General features: G+C 41.2%; 1 protein-coding gene across 2 annotated transcripts in view; it reads left to right on the forward strand.

Moving 5' to 3' along the window:
* The first annotated feature begins 614 nt into the window (after positions 1-614).
* ASTN1 (astrotactin 1) overlaps positions 615-17,466 on the forward strand; it is a 292,194-nt gene continuing 275,342 nt past the window's right edge. For both annotated transcript variants that reach the window (XM_064593527.1, XM_064593528.1), the window contains exon 1: positions 615-897. In XM_064593527.1, the coding sequence (XP_064449597.1) occupies positions 615-897 (283 nt within the window). The remainder of the gene's footprint in view (positions 898-17,466) is intronic.

The raw sequence follows: 17,466 nt of genomic DNA on the forward strand, positions 1-17,466 counted from the left end.
TCTCCAACACACGTATGCAAAACTAGTGGGTAAAAAAGACAAGAATGGGACCACCTAAGCTACAAAAGAATGAGGGGCTCATTTGCATCTAGAGAGACCCCCCCCACCTGCTCTCAGGAAGCGCCTTTTAAGGTGTGTGCGCCTGTGTGCCCTTCCCAAGCCATCTGGATGATGATATGAGAGGGAATATTTTGCATTGCAAAGACCGATTTTTAAAAAATGCTGTGCAGGTAGTTCCTAGCCAAGAGCGTGCTCGTGCCGGGGGAGGCGAAGGAGGAGAAAGGCGGCAGCACCGGCAGCCTGCTGGGGGCTGACCTGATTCCCTAGAATCCTCAGCTCCCTTCCTCTCTCCTCCGACGTCCTTCCTTCCCTTCTCTCCTCCTTCCCCCCTTCCTTTCCCCAGCGAAGCAGCTGCGAGGAACAAAGAACGCGGGCGCTCCGGGAAGCTGCGCGCAAGCCCCGCGCACTGCGCGCGGCGTCTGGCTCCTCGGAGCGGGGCTCTCCCGGCTCCACGTCCCTCCGCAGCCTCCCCCGCCTCCCGCGCTCGCTCGCTCCCGCCCGCTCGCCGCCTCCCCCACCTTCGCGGCGCCGGAGGAAGGCGGCCGGGGCTCAAGATGGCTTTAGCCGGGCTCTGCGTCCTGCTCGCCTGCTGCTGGGGGCCGGCGGCGGTGCTGGCCACGGCCGCCGGCGACGTGGACCCATCCAAGGAGCTTGAGTGCAAGCTCAAGAGCATCACGGTGTCGGCGCTGCCCTTCCTGCGCGAGAACGACCTGAGCATCATGCACAGCCCCTCGGCCTCCGAGCCCAAGCTCCTCTTCTCGGTGCGCAACGACTTCCCGGGAGAAATGGTCGTGGTGGACGACCTGGAAAACACGGAGCTGCCCTACTTCGTGCTGGGTGAGTCCCGGGGGAGGTCGAGGCGGCCCGGCGCCCCCACGCCCCCACCCCGGCTCGCTCCACACACCCACTCGCCGCCGACCTCCCTTCCCCCACTCCTGTCGCCCAGGATCCGCCCCACGCCCAGCCCGCCCTCCACACCCACCTGCCGGCCGGCCCTTCGGTGCCCCCGACTTCTTCCCACATCCGACATGGATGCGGGGCCCTCGACCTCCCAGCCGCCCTGCCGCACAGGAGCAGGTTGCAGGAGCCCCTCTGAAAGCTTTCCCGGCCTTGACCTCTCCGCTTTCCTTCAGGAGCACACTGACAGAACGCTTGTCTGCGACCAGCTCAACTCTCATAAGCCCTTCTCCCCACTCCCTGGCCACATGCCCCGTTCTTTGCTTCACACCCCCTGGACACCCACTCCCACAGCATTTCCTGGGGCAGTTGGAAACAGGTATCCCGCCCTCCCGGGGCAGGCATGTGCTGGCCACATTGCACTGGCTGGATCTCTAGCCCTCACTCTCGGAGAGGGCTCTGTATCTCTCAGCAGGTGACTGGCACTTAGTCACAACACTCAAGTTTTCTCTCCTCTTGGTGTCCATCCTACCTTCACACTTACATGCAACAATGTCCTCAACCAGCCACCTCCACATGCTCAGGTCACATCAAGATGACTTGGATAAAGAAAGCATCCAACTGTAGTCTGTTCCTGTTGGTATCTTCTTTGTTCCCAGTGCTACCTTAGGTAGGCAAAGGCATTCCTGCACACAGAATGGTCTCCCTGGCTAAGAGGCTCCTGTTCTGTTCCTTTTGTTTGTTTACATTTCTCTCTCAGTACCCCTCTACTCATTTTCTTAGGCCACAAAACTCCTTCAGATCCTGGAACCTTCTAATCCAACTCTCTTTTCTCACTGCCAGGCTGCAAAGATACTGTGGTCCTCCTGCTCCAGCCTCTTGCAAAGCAGGACAGGTTCATGTGACTTCGTTAACCAAAATTTCCCTCACTTTTCCCTGTGCAGATGTCTCTCTCTCCCTGCTGTGCGTGCCCACTGTGCAATCCATTTCTTTAGTGATGCTGTACATCATCCTTATTTTGCCCATGAGAGAATTCAAAGATAATCCAATTCATAGTTACTCTCTAGATCCAAAAACTGACAAATAATGGAACTGTCCAGGAGGCGAGTGTTTCATCTACTTAATGTCCTACCAACTGGAGTTCACTTTGTAGGAACATGGCTTCCTGATGGCCATACATAGGGTTGAGCCACATGTGGAATGTCCTATAACACCTCCCTGGTGCTCTTTATTCACAAGAGATCTCTTCACATTGCAAACATTAAGAAGTGGGTGAGTAAACCCCTACTCTCCGATCCCTATGGAAAAGCGATTTCAAAATTTGCCTGGTCCTTTGAAAAGTTGGTTTGCAATTCCTGGAGTGCGGCTTAGTTGACTCTGTTAAGTCCAGCCTACACACTTGATGGCATTACTTATTTTTGCATTAAAAACATACCAATGACATAATAAAACTGGGGGCTGGCTGGGAATGGGGACACTGTGGATATGTGGCTCATTAAAATGTACAATTGCTGGGTTATTCAGTGGATGCAAATTTTGCATGGAAGTCATGCTGATGTGCAAGTACAGTCTGTTCGTCATAATATACAAGAAGGAGTATAGGGAATTACATGCTTCTAAAGAGCCTGTTTGGGGCTCTACACGTTGTGTTTACTGTGCACAAGGAGGGCTGTGTGTGGTGCATGAGAAAAAGGGAAATGAGACTAGCAGGTCTTCAAAATCCCACTTCCCTTTTTGCAGCATCCCAAAGCTGGGGCCTGAAGCCATGATGTGCCTGCTAGGATCCAATGTGCACAGCAAAAGACCAGATGTTAAAGAATGGGGTTTCTGCACCTCTGTGCAAAGCTGCCCACTGCAGCACCCTGCTGGAGTTGCTATGGTAACCTCCTGCAACTTGGCATTTACATACAGGAACAGACACACTCTCACTTCAGGGCCAGATGCATTTCCTAAATGCATTGATTGTGTCCTTGGCACCCCCCCTCTCCCCCAGTCAATGGGGGCGTGTTCAGACCCAGTATTCCCAGGGGGAATAGGAGTCACTATCAGCTTGGGTGGGGAAGCGGAACTAGGCAGAAAGGGACAGTCCAAGTTCATGGAGGGTAGACTCAAGTGTATAGTTGCTCTCCAAGTTAAGTTTTGTGATCGTGGATTCTGTCACTTGTGGCCAGTAGTAAGGGCTGTAGTGACTTTGGTTTAGAGCTTTCCCTACCCTTATCTCTGGAACTTAGTTTGCTGAAGCCATCCCTGGGAGGAATATGAATCCACCAGTCGTGGGAAGTCATTGATCATTTACTTGCTCAGCAAGTAAATTTTAAAACTTAATTTAAAAATTAAAGGCCCCTGCCCTCGGGTTCTCTCTAGTCAGTGGAAACACAGACTGAAATACTTGGAGGAGTTGTAAGTAATAATGCTTGAGTGTGTGGTATGGATGGTAAGGGGTGTAGGAATGCTGAGGAAGGAAGAAACAAATTGCATAGCAAGAGTAGACTCCATAGATGACATGGGCTTGACTAGGGCCCTTAACCCAAATCAGGTCCTATGGTTTCCTTTTGTCTTCAGGATCAAGTTCCCTAACTTCAGTGAGGCAAACAGGGGTCTTACCCTTCTGACTACAGCCAACTTTTCTAGCCTCATATCCCTGCAAGCCTGCCATAGCCTTTCAGGATTCTTTCAAGACATTGCACATGCTGTTCCCTCCACCTAGAATGCTCTTTTCCCCTTCTCCACTTGGCAGCCATCTATTCTTCCTCCTAAACTCTGCACACCTATCACGCATCTATGAAGCCTTCCCTCTCCTCCCAAGGCAGAGAAGTTTATCCCACTCCTGTGCTCTTTGTGTGGATTTAAAAAAATCAAAACACAAATGAACGGAATTAAAGATGGATTCGCTTTGGTGTGGCCTAGGTAAGGTGAAGCCATTTGAAGTTACGGAACAAAGATAAGCAGTCGGTGGTGGTGAGAGTGAATATGTGATGGTGTGCCGTGCATATGGTGCAGTACAGAGATTGGCCTCGTGGTAGAAGAGTGGTCAGTACGGTGCCTGGCTCTGCAGAGTGGAGCATGGTTCTCTACTTAGAAGCCAGGCAGTGGAGGGGTGACTTGACAGAGAAAGCCATGAAGCCTGACTCCCAGACCTCAGCCATCAGTCCTGGCAGGTTTGCTTGTAGGATAATCCTGCGGGGTGGTGGAGGGAGTGGTGGTATCTTCTGCCCTCTTAAGTGAGTTTGCAAATTGTGTGCAAGGGCCAGCCATATGAGACTTTCAGTTGTGCTTTGTTTGGCTACATGCAATTTTGAAATGTTTTGAATTTGAATGTTTTCAGTCAAGGCCTGCCATCTCGAGATTGTCATACTTCCCTTTTCTTTATGGTATTTCTCTGACAACTCTAAACTGGATAATCTAAACCTGCTTTCAGAAGTGTTGCAAAACACTACAATATCCCAAAATAATGGCAATGTCTAATTTAAGATATTTAAATTCGTAGATCTGGGGACCAAAAAGAAGAGGCTATAAAAGCAATCAAAGGTGTTTTTTTTTGGGAGGGGAGGCTCTTAGGGATTGTAATCCAGGAGGCACAGAGTCCATGGAAAAAGAAAATAATCTCAAATTGCAAGCAGAGGGTACAGGCTTATAAAAGCAAAACCCACAAGGTTAGAGAACTTGTTCTGAAAGAATTACTGTTGGTGCTGACAGAGTTAAACTGGAGACTACAGGATTGGCTATTTTGCTAACAGGTGTTACATTGGATTTCAGTCCAAAGTAGAAGATGTGTTCCAGGAGGTGGTGGAGTTGCAATTGACAAGTGGTAATTGATGAGATCAAAAGTTTATGGCTGTTCTGGAGAATTGAAACAGAAGTGCATAGGCCCTGCTTCCTCAATGTCCTCCCCACCCTATTTTGAACAGACTCTCTTAGCAATGTTTCACTTTGGGATTTTCCTTTATTAAAAGGCTTTATTCCCCTCTCAGGAGAATATAAAAGGTTTCCTAATTTGCCAATGAAAATTTCATATCTCAACTAAAACTTTGTATCTCAGCTTTCAAAATAGTAGACATTCTTGCTTTAGAGGCATATTTGATTTTGAGACAATTGGTTAACCTGAAATGTAGCTTCTGCATTGAAGTGTGGTTTCCTGGGCTGTGAACAGAACAGATTTATCAGATTCACTACTATTTGAAAGGGATGCTCTCTGTTTCAGACCCAACTCTGGAGCTTGTGCATGTGTAAAACTCAGTGAAGGAAGCTGTTTCTCTTGAGCTGGGGTGTTTAGTTTTAGCTATCATGGCTTTTGATTGAAGAAGGTGCCCCTGAAGATAAATCAATCAGCCTGCAGAGATGTAGTGAGTTCCCACATGCAAGGTGGTGTTTAAACACTCTGGAGCAGTCCAGTGTGGTGGTTAAAAGAACAGGCTTTGAAGACCCATCTAGGGTCAACTCCTTCCTGACTTTCCACTTATTCCAGCAGTGGAGAAAAGTAGGATCAGAGAGGTTAAATAATTTACTCAGGATCCCATAGCTAATAATTGATGGATCCATCACTCGAACTCAAGTCAATGTAACATTTAAACCTTTCTCTTCATTACTATTTTATGCCTTAAAATTGTTTAAAATCCATTCTTTTTCATGGTTGGATGAAAGAAGCCCTGGCAATGGTTAGAATAGGGAAAGTACACTAACCTAGTTTGTACAGAAAAATCCTTTATGATTTCTATGTAAATGCCTTTTGGATATCCTTACCCATTGAGTGATTTCTCACACAAGGCTTTAATGCAGAAGAGAGTGAACTTCATCAAGAAATATTTGCCTGAATAGGTGTTCTTACCTAAGCAGAATTGGGGAATTCTTATTTATAGCATCCAGGTGTGGATAGCCGTGTTGCTTGGTGTGTTATGGCACCCACAGTCATGGTGACCAATGTGGGATACATGTCCAGGACTCTTCTTAGAAAGACCCCACAGAAATGCAAAGTGGGAATCCCAGAAGAAGGCTCTGCTGTTAAATGGAGCCATCCAGAAGATGCTGTGGTTTTAGCTCCTTGTCCAAGGCCACACTGCCTTTTGTATTAAGTGGCCTTGTGCTTGGAATCCACTGTCAGAGCCCAGTGGAGCTGCTTGAACAGCATTTTCTGAATTTTTTAATTGGCTTCTGGTGTAATTAATACTGGGCATAATTTTCTACCTTTCTACAAAAGGTGAGCTTTTGCCTAATACGAAACAGCCCTAATTTTTTTCACACGTCTCTCCATCTCCCCATTTGAGAAGAAACCTTAAAATTTGTTTCTTTTCCTTCCTTTTACTCTCTGCTATGGTGAGCTGCTTAGGTTAACAGTAAACAGATTTGCATAGAGTGGCAGCCCATCCAAGACACAGAGGATGAATGGCAGCAATCTTAAAGTAGGGTCTTCTATGCTTACACGACTCATAGTAGCAGAATGCACTAATTTATAGTATTGAGAGGTTTATTATTTACTGTTTGTCTACAGAAATGTAGATTTTCACATCAAAGTCATTTTGAATGCAAGAGTGATGAATTTTACAACACTTCAAATGCTCTTCTAAATATAGTGATAGGTTTGAATTCAAGTCATTGAAGTTTTTGAAGGAAAAATAAAATACAAGCTTAATTTCTTTATTTTTCTTTGTGGAGCAAGGATTGAGGTCTTGTTTTATGGAAAAAATGTATATATACATATATATGTGTGTATATATATGTGTGTGTATATATATGTGTGTGTGTATATATATATATATATCTATATATATAAATATATATGGTATTTTAGGAATGTCATTAAACCCAAAAGGCTAGTAGTTTCTCAGATTAAGGCCAGTTTATGGGAACAGAACTTGGCATCCTTTCAGCAGGAACATGCTGAGTCTATATTCTCCACTTTTACACCAAGTTCAAATATATGCACACAGATGGCAGAACAAGCTCTATTTTGAGCGAGTTAATCTCTCAGGACAAGTTAAAGCCTATGGTAATTTCTAATGTACCACAACTTGGCATCTATCATCATATTTTTATTATAAATGTGTAATAGTTATTATTTTATTTTTTAATCACATATAATTTAAAACTTTGAGAAAACAAAATGAAGTGCCTCTATCGATTCCTGGGTTTCCAACACAATTTGTACAAATTAAATTGATGTCGATGGTAATCCAGATTGATGTGAGACAACTTTTATAAAGCAGTTTGGTATTACACAGTAAAGGTGACAACATGCATGCCTCACAACCCAGTGATTCCCCTTTTAGGGATTTAGTACATAGAAATTTTTATATGCATATTGTTAACCTTAAAATTAAAAGGTATTTTACCAGCAAAAATGGGTTTATTTGGGGAGGGCAGAGAATTGCAGTTGAAGACGTACAAACTCTGGCAAAACCATAGGCAAGTCTAGCAAACGAAGGAGGGGGATGTTATTTTATAGAGAAGAAGGAAGATGTTGGGAGAGGTTGTTTTGAATCAAAGGCCATTGGAAAAAAGCAAGAATTTAGGGTGATGATAATTTGTCATCAGCTGAGTTGCAGGGCTAGTTGACTTCTTGTAGAAGATTCAGTGTGCATCTTTTCCTGGGTCCTGTAATTGATCATTCTTTCCTAGGGATGATTCTTCTGTTGGGGTTTGTAACTGACAATTCTCCCTGTGATTGACATTGAGTGGTAGGGTACCCCCTTCTAGCCTCCCTGCTTCACTTTGGTAAGGCTTCCCTTTACTAATTTTTACAATGCATGTGTAGTAGCAGTGTTAGTCATAGCAAAACTTGGAAACAACCCAATGTCCATTAACAGGAAGCTGGAAGTATAGGAGATGTTACAGTCATCCCCTGGAATGTTATCCAGCCATGAGAATCAATGAGTTACAGCCACATATACCAACATGGATACATCTCACAATGGTAATGTTAAGTGAAGACAAACAGCTAGCTGAAAAATACATACAGCACAGCTTCATTTATATAAAATTCAAAATAACAACACATTGTTTGAGGATATGTAAAGATGTAAATTTTTTATGAAAAGCAAAGAAACAACACAAAATAAAGAATGGGTGTTACCTCTGGTGGAAAGGGAAGATAATGGAAGGGGGAGGGAAGGAAGAGGGGCTTCTGACATTCTGGCTGTATTTCATTTTTGTTTTTCTTCCTTTTCTTTTTTAAAATAAATTTGGTCTTTTTATAACAGTTTTAGATTTACAGAAAAATTGCAAAGATAGTACAGCGTTCTCATACCCTACACCCATTTTCTCCTGTTACTAACATCTTATGTTGGTATGATACATTTATTACAATTAAAGAACCAATATTGATATATTACTATTAACTAAAGTCCATCCTTTATTTAGATTTCCTTAGACGTTACCTTGAGTCATCAAGTCTCCTTAGACTTGTAGACTTGTAGTCTCCTTAGACTCCTCTTGGCTATGGTAGTTTTTCGGACTTGTTTTTGATGATCTCAACAGTTTATGAGAAGTATTGGTCAGGTATTTTGCAGGATGTCCCTCAACTGGAATTTGTTTGTTTTCCTCATGATGAGATTGGGGCTATGAGTTTGGGGGAGGAATGCATTTTCATCACATGTCAAGGGCACATTTGGTCAATATGACTTAGCATTGTTGCTGTTGATCCTGATCACTGGCTGAAGTAGAATTTGTCAGATTTTCCACCGTAAGTTACTCTCTTTTTCCCTTTCCATGCTGTACTCTTTGAAGGAAGTCACTATGTATAGTCTATACTAAGAAGACAGGGAGTTACAGTCCACTATTTAGAGAGTGGAATATCCACATAAATTATTTTGAATCATTGTACATGAGACAGTTGTCTCTTTATCTCTTATTAATGTATTTATTTAATCATTTATTTATATCATATGGACTCACAAATACTTATTTTATACTTCGGGTTATAATCCAATACTACTTTATTGATTTTATTGCTGAAATGGTTCCAGCTTTGGCTAATGGGGAGCTCTTTCAGTTGGCTTCTGTGTCCCTTTGACATACCCTCATCAATGTGGGTGTTTGTTTTGGTTTTGGTTTTTGCACATTTTGTTACTTTCTGTCACTTCCTGCTCCAGCTCATTTTGTATATTGCCTACCCACCGTGCCCCCAGAGTTCTAGAATCAGCTCTTTCTCCAATTAGCCATGATTCTTTTCATTGGAGAATGGTATTAGAAACCCAAATCTAGGCACTGTGTATATTTATTTATACTGGGGTGTTGTTGCTTCTAGGGTCTCTCAGCTGACAGAGCAAGGAAATACATATGTGTGTATACGAACTCATATGTACATCCATATCTATAAATATTTCTAGAAGTAGCCATCTGTATCTTATTAAGCTAAGCATGAGTTCATGCTGATGTATCTGGCTCTAATCCATTATCTAATTATCGTGATCTAATTCATTATCTAATCCATGGATCATTCTGGCCTCCTCCCTTTGTTCACCCCATCCAGCAGTGAGAAATCTGGTTCTCACTATCTTCCATACACTTATTTAATTGTTTAATTCCACTATACATCTATAACAGTTTCAGAATTGCTTACCCATATCCCAGTGGGGAAAAACTTGATCAATTAGAGTACAGTTCTTACATACAGCATCTTAAAAGCATACAGCATCTTAAAAGACCAACCAGAGTTACTTAGGTCAGCACCCCCCTCCCCCCACAGTGAGGTTGTTTCATACATCTTTGATACAGTTAGTATTTTGTCTCATTCTGCATTCCATCCTAGGATCACCCAGCCTCCTAAATGATTTTTCTTGTAATTTGCACACATTAAGATTGGCTCTTTGTTTTCAAAAGTTCTGTGGTTTTTAACAAATGAAATGCATAGTGTCAAATATCTACAATTATAGCATCATGCAGAATAGTTTTACTGCCCTACAAAATCCCTTGCCCCCCCCCCCATTTACCCTTCCCCTCATTACATCCAAACTCTGGCAACCATAGATCTTTACCATGGCCACAGTTTTGCCTTTTTTTAGAATGTTATATAATTAGCATCATACAGTATGTACCCTTTTCAGACTTCGCCTCTTTTCACCTAGCATTATGCCTTTAAGATTCATCCATATCTCTTTCTTTCTTTTTTTTTTTTTTGGCTTGATAGCTCATTCATTTTTATTGCTGAATAATATTCCATTGTATGAATATACCACAGTTTATCCATTCACCTGTTGAAAAACATTTGATTTTCTTCCAGTTTTTGGCAATTATGAATAAAAGTGCCATATATATTAGCATATGGATTTTTGTGTGCTCTCTTTTTGTTTTGTTTATGTAATTTCAATGCATAGGTTTGAGTTAATCATACTCCTCAATTCACAATACATTTTATCATAGGCCTATGAAAACCCTCCTCCTTCCAATGGTTCATGTATTTGGCTGTTTGTTTCTCTTTACCGCTACTCCCAGTTCCCACCTACCCTTACCCATAGGCAAGCACTCTAATTTCCCTAATGTTTATCTTTTTTAGGGGGTATGTATTCTTGCAAAACGTGAATAGTTTTGTGTTCATGTATTTTTAACTTAACTAAATGGTGATACAATACAGCATACTGATTCTTCCTCTTTTCAGTCAGCACTATATTTTTAAGACCTACTCATGTTACTAGGTACAAATAAAGCCCAACACTGTCCAACTGAGCTTTCTGTAATAATGATAATGTTCTACTTCTGCCTTATGCAGTATGGTAGGCCCTAGCCCCATGTGACTCTTCAGCACTTGAAATGTAGCTAGTGCAAATGAAGAGCTGAATTTTTTACTTTTAAAAAAAATTTAACTAATTTGCATTTAAGTAACCTCATGTGGCTGGTGGCTGCCATATTGAATAGTCCGTATGTCTAACATTTCCATCATTGTTGCAGAAAGGTTTATTGGATAGTACAGGTGTAGCCCATTGGTTCTGATTGCTGCAGAGTGCTCCATGATCGGTGTCCACCACATTTACCAGTCTTTTCAGTGATGGATACCAGGTCACCTCCAGCTCCTCATCACTATAAATAATGCTGCAATTATCATCTTTGTGCATATTTCCTTGGGGACTGTTGTTAAAATTTCTCTGGGATATATAAGCAGGAGTAGAACTGCTGCTTCATAAAGATTATCTATATTTATTTTGACTAATACTGTCAAATTGTGCTCAGAATGGCTGTACTAGTCTGCATGCTCATCAGTAGTATTTGAAGGTTACTATACCCCAGTATCCCCACCAACACTTGTCTTTATTCGGTGTTCTCTTATTTGTCAGTTTTCTAAGTGTGAAGTGATATCTCATTGTTATTTCATATTTTCAGAAGCACTTTAAATACTAAGGAGATTATCCCTTTGACTGTAATAGGAGTTACAAATAAATTTTCCCCCCAGATTACTATATGTCCCTTGATTTTGCCCATGTTTTTGTGTAGTTGGTTGGTTTTCCAAAAGCTTTGGAACTTTCTGGAAGTTAGTATTTATTTTTGGCTTCCATACCTTAAGTCCCAGTTGGACAGTTCTTTCTCACTTTAAGATTATGAAAGGATTCATCATTCTCTCTTCTTATAGTCTAATGGTTTCATTCTTTGCATTTAAATATTTGATATATTTTGAACATTCTGACATATTCTGTGAGATATAACCTTATCCAGATGTACTGTAGGAAGTATCAACTTTAGCTCTCCAGATGGTTACTCAGATGTCCCAGTGCCATTTATTCAATAGTTTGTGATTTCCCCTTTGATTAGAGGTGTCATCTTTATCACATACTGAATTTTTTAATACATTTAGGTCTATCAGAACTTCTGTTCTAGTGCCATATATATATATATATATATATATATATATATATATATATATATTCTTGTGCCTATCCACATTGCTTTAATTATTGAAGCTCTGCTTTATGTTGTAGTATGCTTAAATGTTTGGTAGGACTAGTCACCATCTGCTACTGTTCCTTTTCAGAGTTCTCCTAGCCATTTTTTTTCATACAGACTTTCAAAGAAGCTTGTCCAGTTCTTAAAAAAACAAACAAAAAACCGAAAAAGAAACAATAACAAAACCTAGGTATTTTTGTTTAAAATCTTGTTAAAATTTTTAATTAACTTAGGGAGAATTAAATCCTTTTGATGTTGAGTTTTTCTACTTAAGAACTTGGTGTGTTTGTGTTTGTTTAGGTTTCTGGTCTGCCCTTCAGCACAGTTTTAAAGGTTCTTCTTTTTCCTCATAAAGTTTTTGTACATTTCTTGCTGGATTTACTTCTAGGTATTTTGTCTTTCTGTCCTTTTGTAAAAGGAGTATTTTATATGCACATATATAGCATATATATTTTTATATGTATGTATATATGTCCTAAATAATTATAGTTTGTGTATATCAAAGATCTTGGTATTCATGTGTTAATTTTCAGCTGCTACTACCTTACTGAATTCTTCAGTTATAACTGTGTTTCAGTTGGTTCTCTTGGATATTTTAGTTATGCAGACATATCCTAGGCAAATATTGATCATTTATATTGTCCCTTCAAATTTTTATTTCTTTGATTTTATTTTCCTGTTTAATTACACTGGTAGTAACTACAGTACAATGTCAGATAAAAATGTGATAATGTGATTTCTTGTCTTTTCCTGACTTTAATGGTAGCAACACTACTGTCTTGCCATTATGATAATTGCTTTGTGTTCAGATTGATAAACATTACCATGTTAAGGAAGAATTGAGGGGCGCCTGGGTGGCTGAGTCAGGTTGGGCTGTCTGCCTTTGGCTCAGGTCATGATCCCGGGAGCTGGGAATCGAGTCCCACATTGGGATCCCTGCTCAGTGGGGAACCTGCTTCTCCTTCTCCCTCTGCCATTCACCCGGCTTGTACTCTCTGGCTCTATCTCTTTGTCAAATAAAGAAATAAAATCTTAAAAAACAAAAAAGGAAAAATTGAGTGTTTCTTTATCTAGAATGACTTTTTAAAATATTTATTTATTTATTTATTTATTTATTTATTTATTTATTTGAGAGAGAGAGAGCACGCGCACACATACCAACAGGGAGGAGCAAAAGGGCAGGGATAGGGAAGCGGAAAAAATCTCAAGCAGACTTTGTGCCAAGCATGGAGCCCAACATGGGGCTCAGTCTCCTGACCCCTAGATCATGACCTGAGCTGAAACCAAGAGGCCAACACTTAACCGATTGAGCCACCCAGGCACCCATCAAGAATGAATTTCTTAAAATATTAAAATTTTTTAGTATCTATAATCATGTGATTTTTCTCCTCAGATTTATTAAAAGGATAAATTATATAAGTAGATTTTCTAATATTGAACTATCCTTGCATTCCTGAAACAACCCTCACTTGGTATATAGTGAATTATTCCTTTAATGTGTTGCTGGATTCTCTTTGCTAATATTTTATTAAGGATATTTTACATCCATATTCCTAAGTAAAGTTAGCCTCAGATTTTCTTTCTCTATGTGTGTAATCTTTGGCAGGATTTGTTACCAATTTTACATTTACTTTATAAAGTAATTTTTCAGTTTTCTTTCTTTGTTTTCTGTAGAGTAGTTTATATAGCATTGAAATGATCTACAATGTTCCAAGTTAAGAACCATCCTTCTAGACCCATACAAAGCCTGTAGCCATAACCACTGTCCTACACAGTGTGGTAAATGTAGTGACTGAGTTAAGAACTAATTAGTTACTTTGTTAGTCAATAATGAACTACTAAATAAGATAGAGTAATAGGAAATTCTTTCCAGAGAAGATATTCTAAGTTGAGATTAAAGGATGGTGGGATTTAATCTGGTAACCATGAGAGTTCTCAGTTTTTAGGAGAAGTTATGAGCTCCATCAGAAGGGAACAGGAAGTAGAAGGTGTAAAAACCAAAATGGGTGAGCAGAAATGCAGTATAAAAATATTTAAGTGCCATCTTTGGGACCTTTGTCAAAAGTTGACAGCCTTCAGTTAAGGGAGCATGAAACTAAGAATATAAACCATAGAAATGCCCAGTGAGACTTTTTTCACTGTTGCCAGTTTCTTGGTGGCTTTTGTAACTCTAAATAATGAGGGGATACTTTCAGTGACTATGCCACACCACATAGCTCCGGGAGGCAGCATTCCCAATAAAACTTGTATACATGTAGCATCATCTGGAGATGTGCAGTGCAAGTCTGGGCATATCTAGTGACCTTGACTGATGACTGCAGATTGTCCTGTTCTCCCTGTATATCTAACTTTCCCCCTAAATTTTGGAAATTAAAATTCACTAATTTTTCCCCATTATAATCTCATCCTGTGCCTTGATTCTTTTTCCCATGTCCCCTTTCCTATGTTTCCCAGTGTCCTCTGGATGGCTCTTTTCAGTCTAGTAATAATCAGAATATAGTCTGAAAGGGTGCAGTGGCAAAAAGTGGGCTACTTTATTGAGAAGTGTCCTCTGAACACTTTCTCATAATGTTCTCTAAGCACAGAAGAGGGGTGGCTATTCCCTCTTTTCTTCGCTGATGCTTCAATACCAAGTGTTCTTAGCCTCAGCATCATGAATGGGCTCCCAAGTCCATTAAGTATAAAATTTGTGTGTAAGTGCAATTTCCTGGAAAGAGAGTTCATAGATTAATCGAATTTTTAAAGGGATACTGTAAGTAGGAAAAAGGTTAATCTTCTGGAACAATGAGACCTTTACAAATAACTTAAGGAACTGAAATTTATTCTCTCTCAGACAACAGTTCCAAGAAGAGGGGTTCAGTTTGGAAGGGCAGCTCCATTCCATGCACTTCTTCAGAAACCAGGGTCCTTCTGTCTTGCTGCTCTGCCACGCCCCCCTCCCCCCAGGTTTTCATTCTCTCCTGCCTGGTCCAGCAGGTTGACCAGCATGTGTTTCTACTTACAGGAAAGAGAAGGGCAGAAGTACAGGGTGAAGATATTCTTTTTATTTAAGCCAGTGAGATAAATATTGCACATATCTCATCTACTCTCATGGCCTTGGAGAGAACTTTGTCACATGCCCTAAGTCCAGGCAAATGATGCTGGGAACTTCAGTCTTAGCTGGGTGGCCATGTGCTCCACCTAAATTCTAGGCAGAAAGAAAGAGAGGATTTGGAGAGTCTGGGTGGCTCAGTCATGTCTTGACCCTTGGTTTCGGCTCAGGTCATGATCTCAGAGTCCTGGGATGAAGCTCTTCATCAGGCTCCGTGCTCAGCGGGGAGTTTGCTTGAGGATTCTCTCTCCCCCCTCCCTGTTCATATGCTTTCTCTTGCTTCCTCTTTCTCTCTCTCTCTCAAATAAACAAATAAATCTTTAAAGAAAGGATAGATTTTTGGGAAAAAGAGCAGTCTCTGTCACAGGAACTTCAAAAAAGTTAAGAACCATCCTTCTAGACCCATACAGTTCTACTCTCCTTCCAGAAGACACCTCCTTTTTGGAACTACACATCTTCAATTTTGTCACCTTCTGCCCCTCCTTCTCCTTATTCTTGGTACCGGTCCTCTGTTTTTTTCTGTCTCATCTCCTGCCTTCACCCAAGCACAGTTCTTGAACTATGTAGATATTGGTCAAAAAACCTATTCTTAAAGGCCAATATAGCAAATATTTTAGGCTTTTCTGGACATATGGTCTCTGTTGCAGCTACCTAACTATATATTTATATAGACAATACAAAAATGAATGGGTGTGGTTGTTCCAATGAAAATTCATTTTTACAAATAGGCAAGTAGCCTACCTGTCACCATTTACCAACCTCTGATGTAGACTGTATATCCCATTTCTTACTTTATAAATTCCTTGCTTCCCAGCACTTCATTGACCTTCAAAACCCCATTTCATTCACTGGTAACTGTGGTCACAACCCCGCATCCCTGAAAGTCCTCCAGCTCTGAAACTGGTCTGCTCATACCACAGATTGTTCTTTACAGCTCTTTCCTGCTCTTCCTTACACTCTGACTGATGTATGACTCTTGAAATTCACCATTTCATTGATCCCTTTTTAAAAAAGATTTTATTTATTTATTTGAGATTGAGAGAGAGAGAAAGAGAGCGCGAGCATGAGCAGGGGGGAGGGGCAGAGGGAGAAGGAGAAGCAGACTCTCTGCTGAGCAGGGAGCCCGACGCGGGGCTCAATCCCAGGACCCTGGGATCATGACCTGAGCCGAAAGCAGACACTTCAGCGATTGAGCCACCCAGGTGCCCCTTCATTGATCCTTTTATTTTCCTCATATCTATTAGAATCCTTCTGGCAACTCTTCCTTTTCCTTTAGTACCTTTTTATTAGAATCCTCAATTTCATTGCTTCTTGTTGTTGTATACAGCATCTACTAGTATATGTCCAAATTTGGATCAGTTGCCCCATATCCACATGCTTTACTTTGACCCCCAGACTGAATGCCAAGGTTTGTATGTAAATTCTCCTGTTTGTCTGGATTGGTGGTACCATAAATATCTGGGCTCTAATCTCCGTTTGGCCCTAAACATTGCTTATCATTTTTTTATTGTCCTTGAGCAACCTGTCTTCTCATTGCCCTAAGTAACTATTTCAAATCTTTAGTAGATAGTTAAGCTCCCAATCTAATTTCTGTATTTCTTCATGTAGCATAAGACCTTGCCTTACACTTTATCTAAAAATTGGAGCTGATTATCAGGCATAATTTCTCTGCACCCCCAACTCTCAAACTTGTAGACATATCCACATTCATTCTTAACTTCTCACTTCCAACTGCCAATATTTTTTCAGCAGCTGCTAGGTATTGGTCATGATACTAGGCTCTCAGGAGGCAGTGAGAATTTAAAAAGACAGTTCCATATTCACAGAACAAAGAATTCTGCCTCTTCTGGGGCCTCACTGCATTGATCACTCCTCTCTTCTAGATCTTTCCTTTGTCTTGCCCATTCCTTTTCCTAGATCTCTCCCTTCAGTTTATAGTCATGTCTCTCCTACCTTAAAAAAACTTGCCCACATTGTAGCATACCCTCTTAGCGAGCACCTGATCAGTCTCTTCCTGTTCAGAATGGTGTTTCACTTGCTGACTGCTTCATTGCACCAGGGACCATGTGAAATCCAGGGAACGCTCTTCTGTCCTCATCTTAATGATCCCACTGTTACATTGCCACCACTGGTCTTCCTTGAAGTTGTCTCCTCCTTTTCTTGGGTAATGCAAAAGTAGGAAGCTACCTTGTAAAACTGGAAGAAAGCCAGTGTGGCCGGAGCATAAAGACAAAGAGACCTCTCCATATCAGCTGGTGGCACCTTCAGAAGCTTTATTATTTTCCAACTTATAATACTATATTGACTCCCAGGACCTGCTGGAGAATGCACATGATTCTTAGCAAGACATGAAAGGTACTCCACGATTTGGTTCCTACCTGTCTGCTACTGTGTCAGATTGACCTCATGTTAGTTTGGAATTTTTCCATTATAAGTAAGAGAAAACTTAACTTGAACTGAAGTCAATGATAAAGGGGATTTGTTGGCTCAGGTCGGTGAAAGCGGTAATCATGCTTACTGTTATCAGGGCTCCGGCTTTGTGTCTCCTTAGT

This window comes from Mirounga angustirostris, unplaced genomic scaffold (genome assembly GCF_029215605.1).
Source record: "Mirounga angustirostris isolate CCGP_5_RB_7025 unplaced genomic scaffold, mMirAng1.0.hap1 SCAF_6, whole genome shotgun sequence".
Lineage (NCBI taxonomy): Eukaryota > Metazoa > Chordata > Mammalia > Carnivora > Phocidae > Mirounga > Mirounga angustirostris.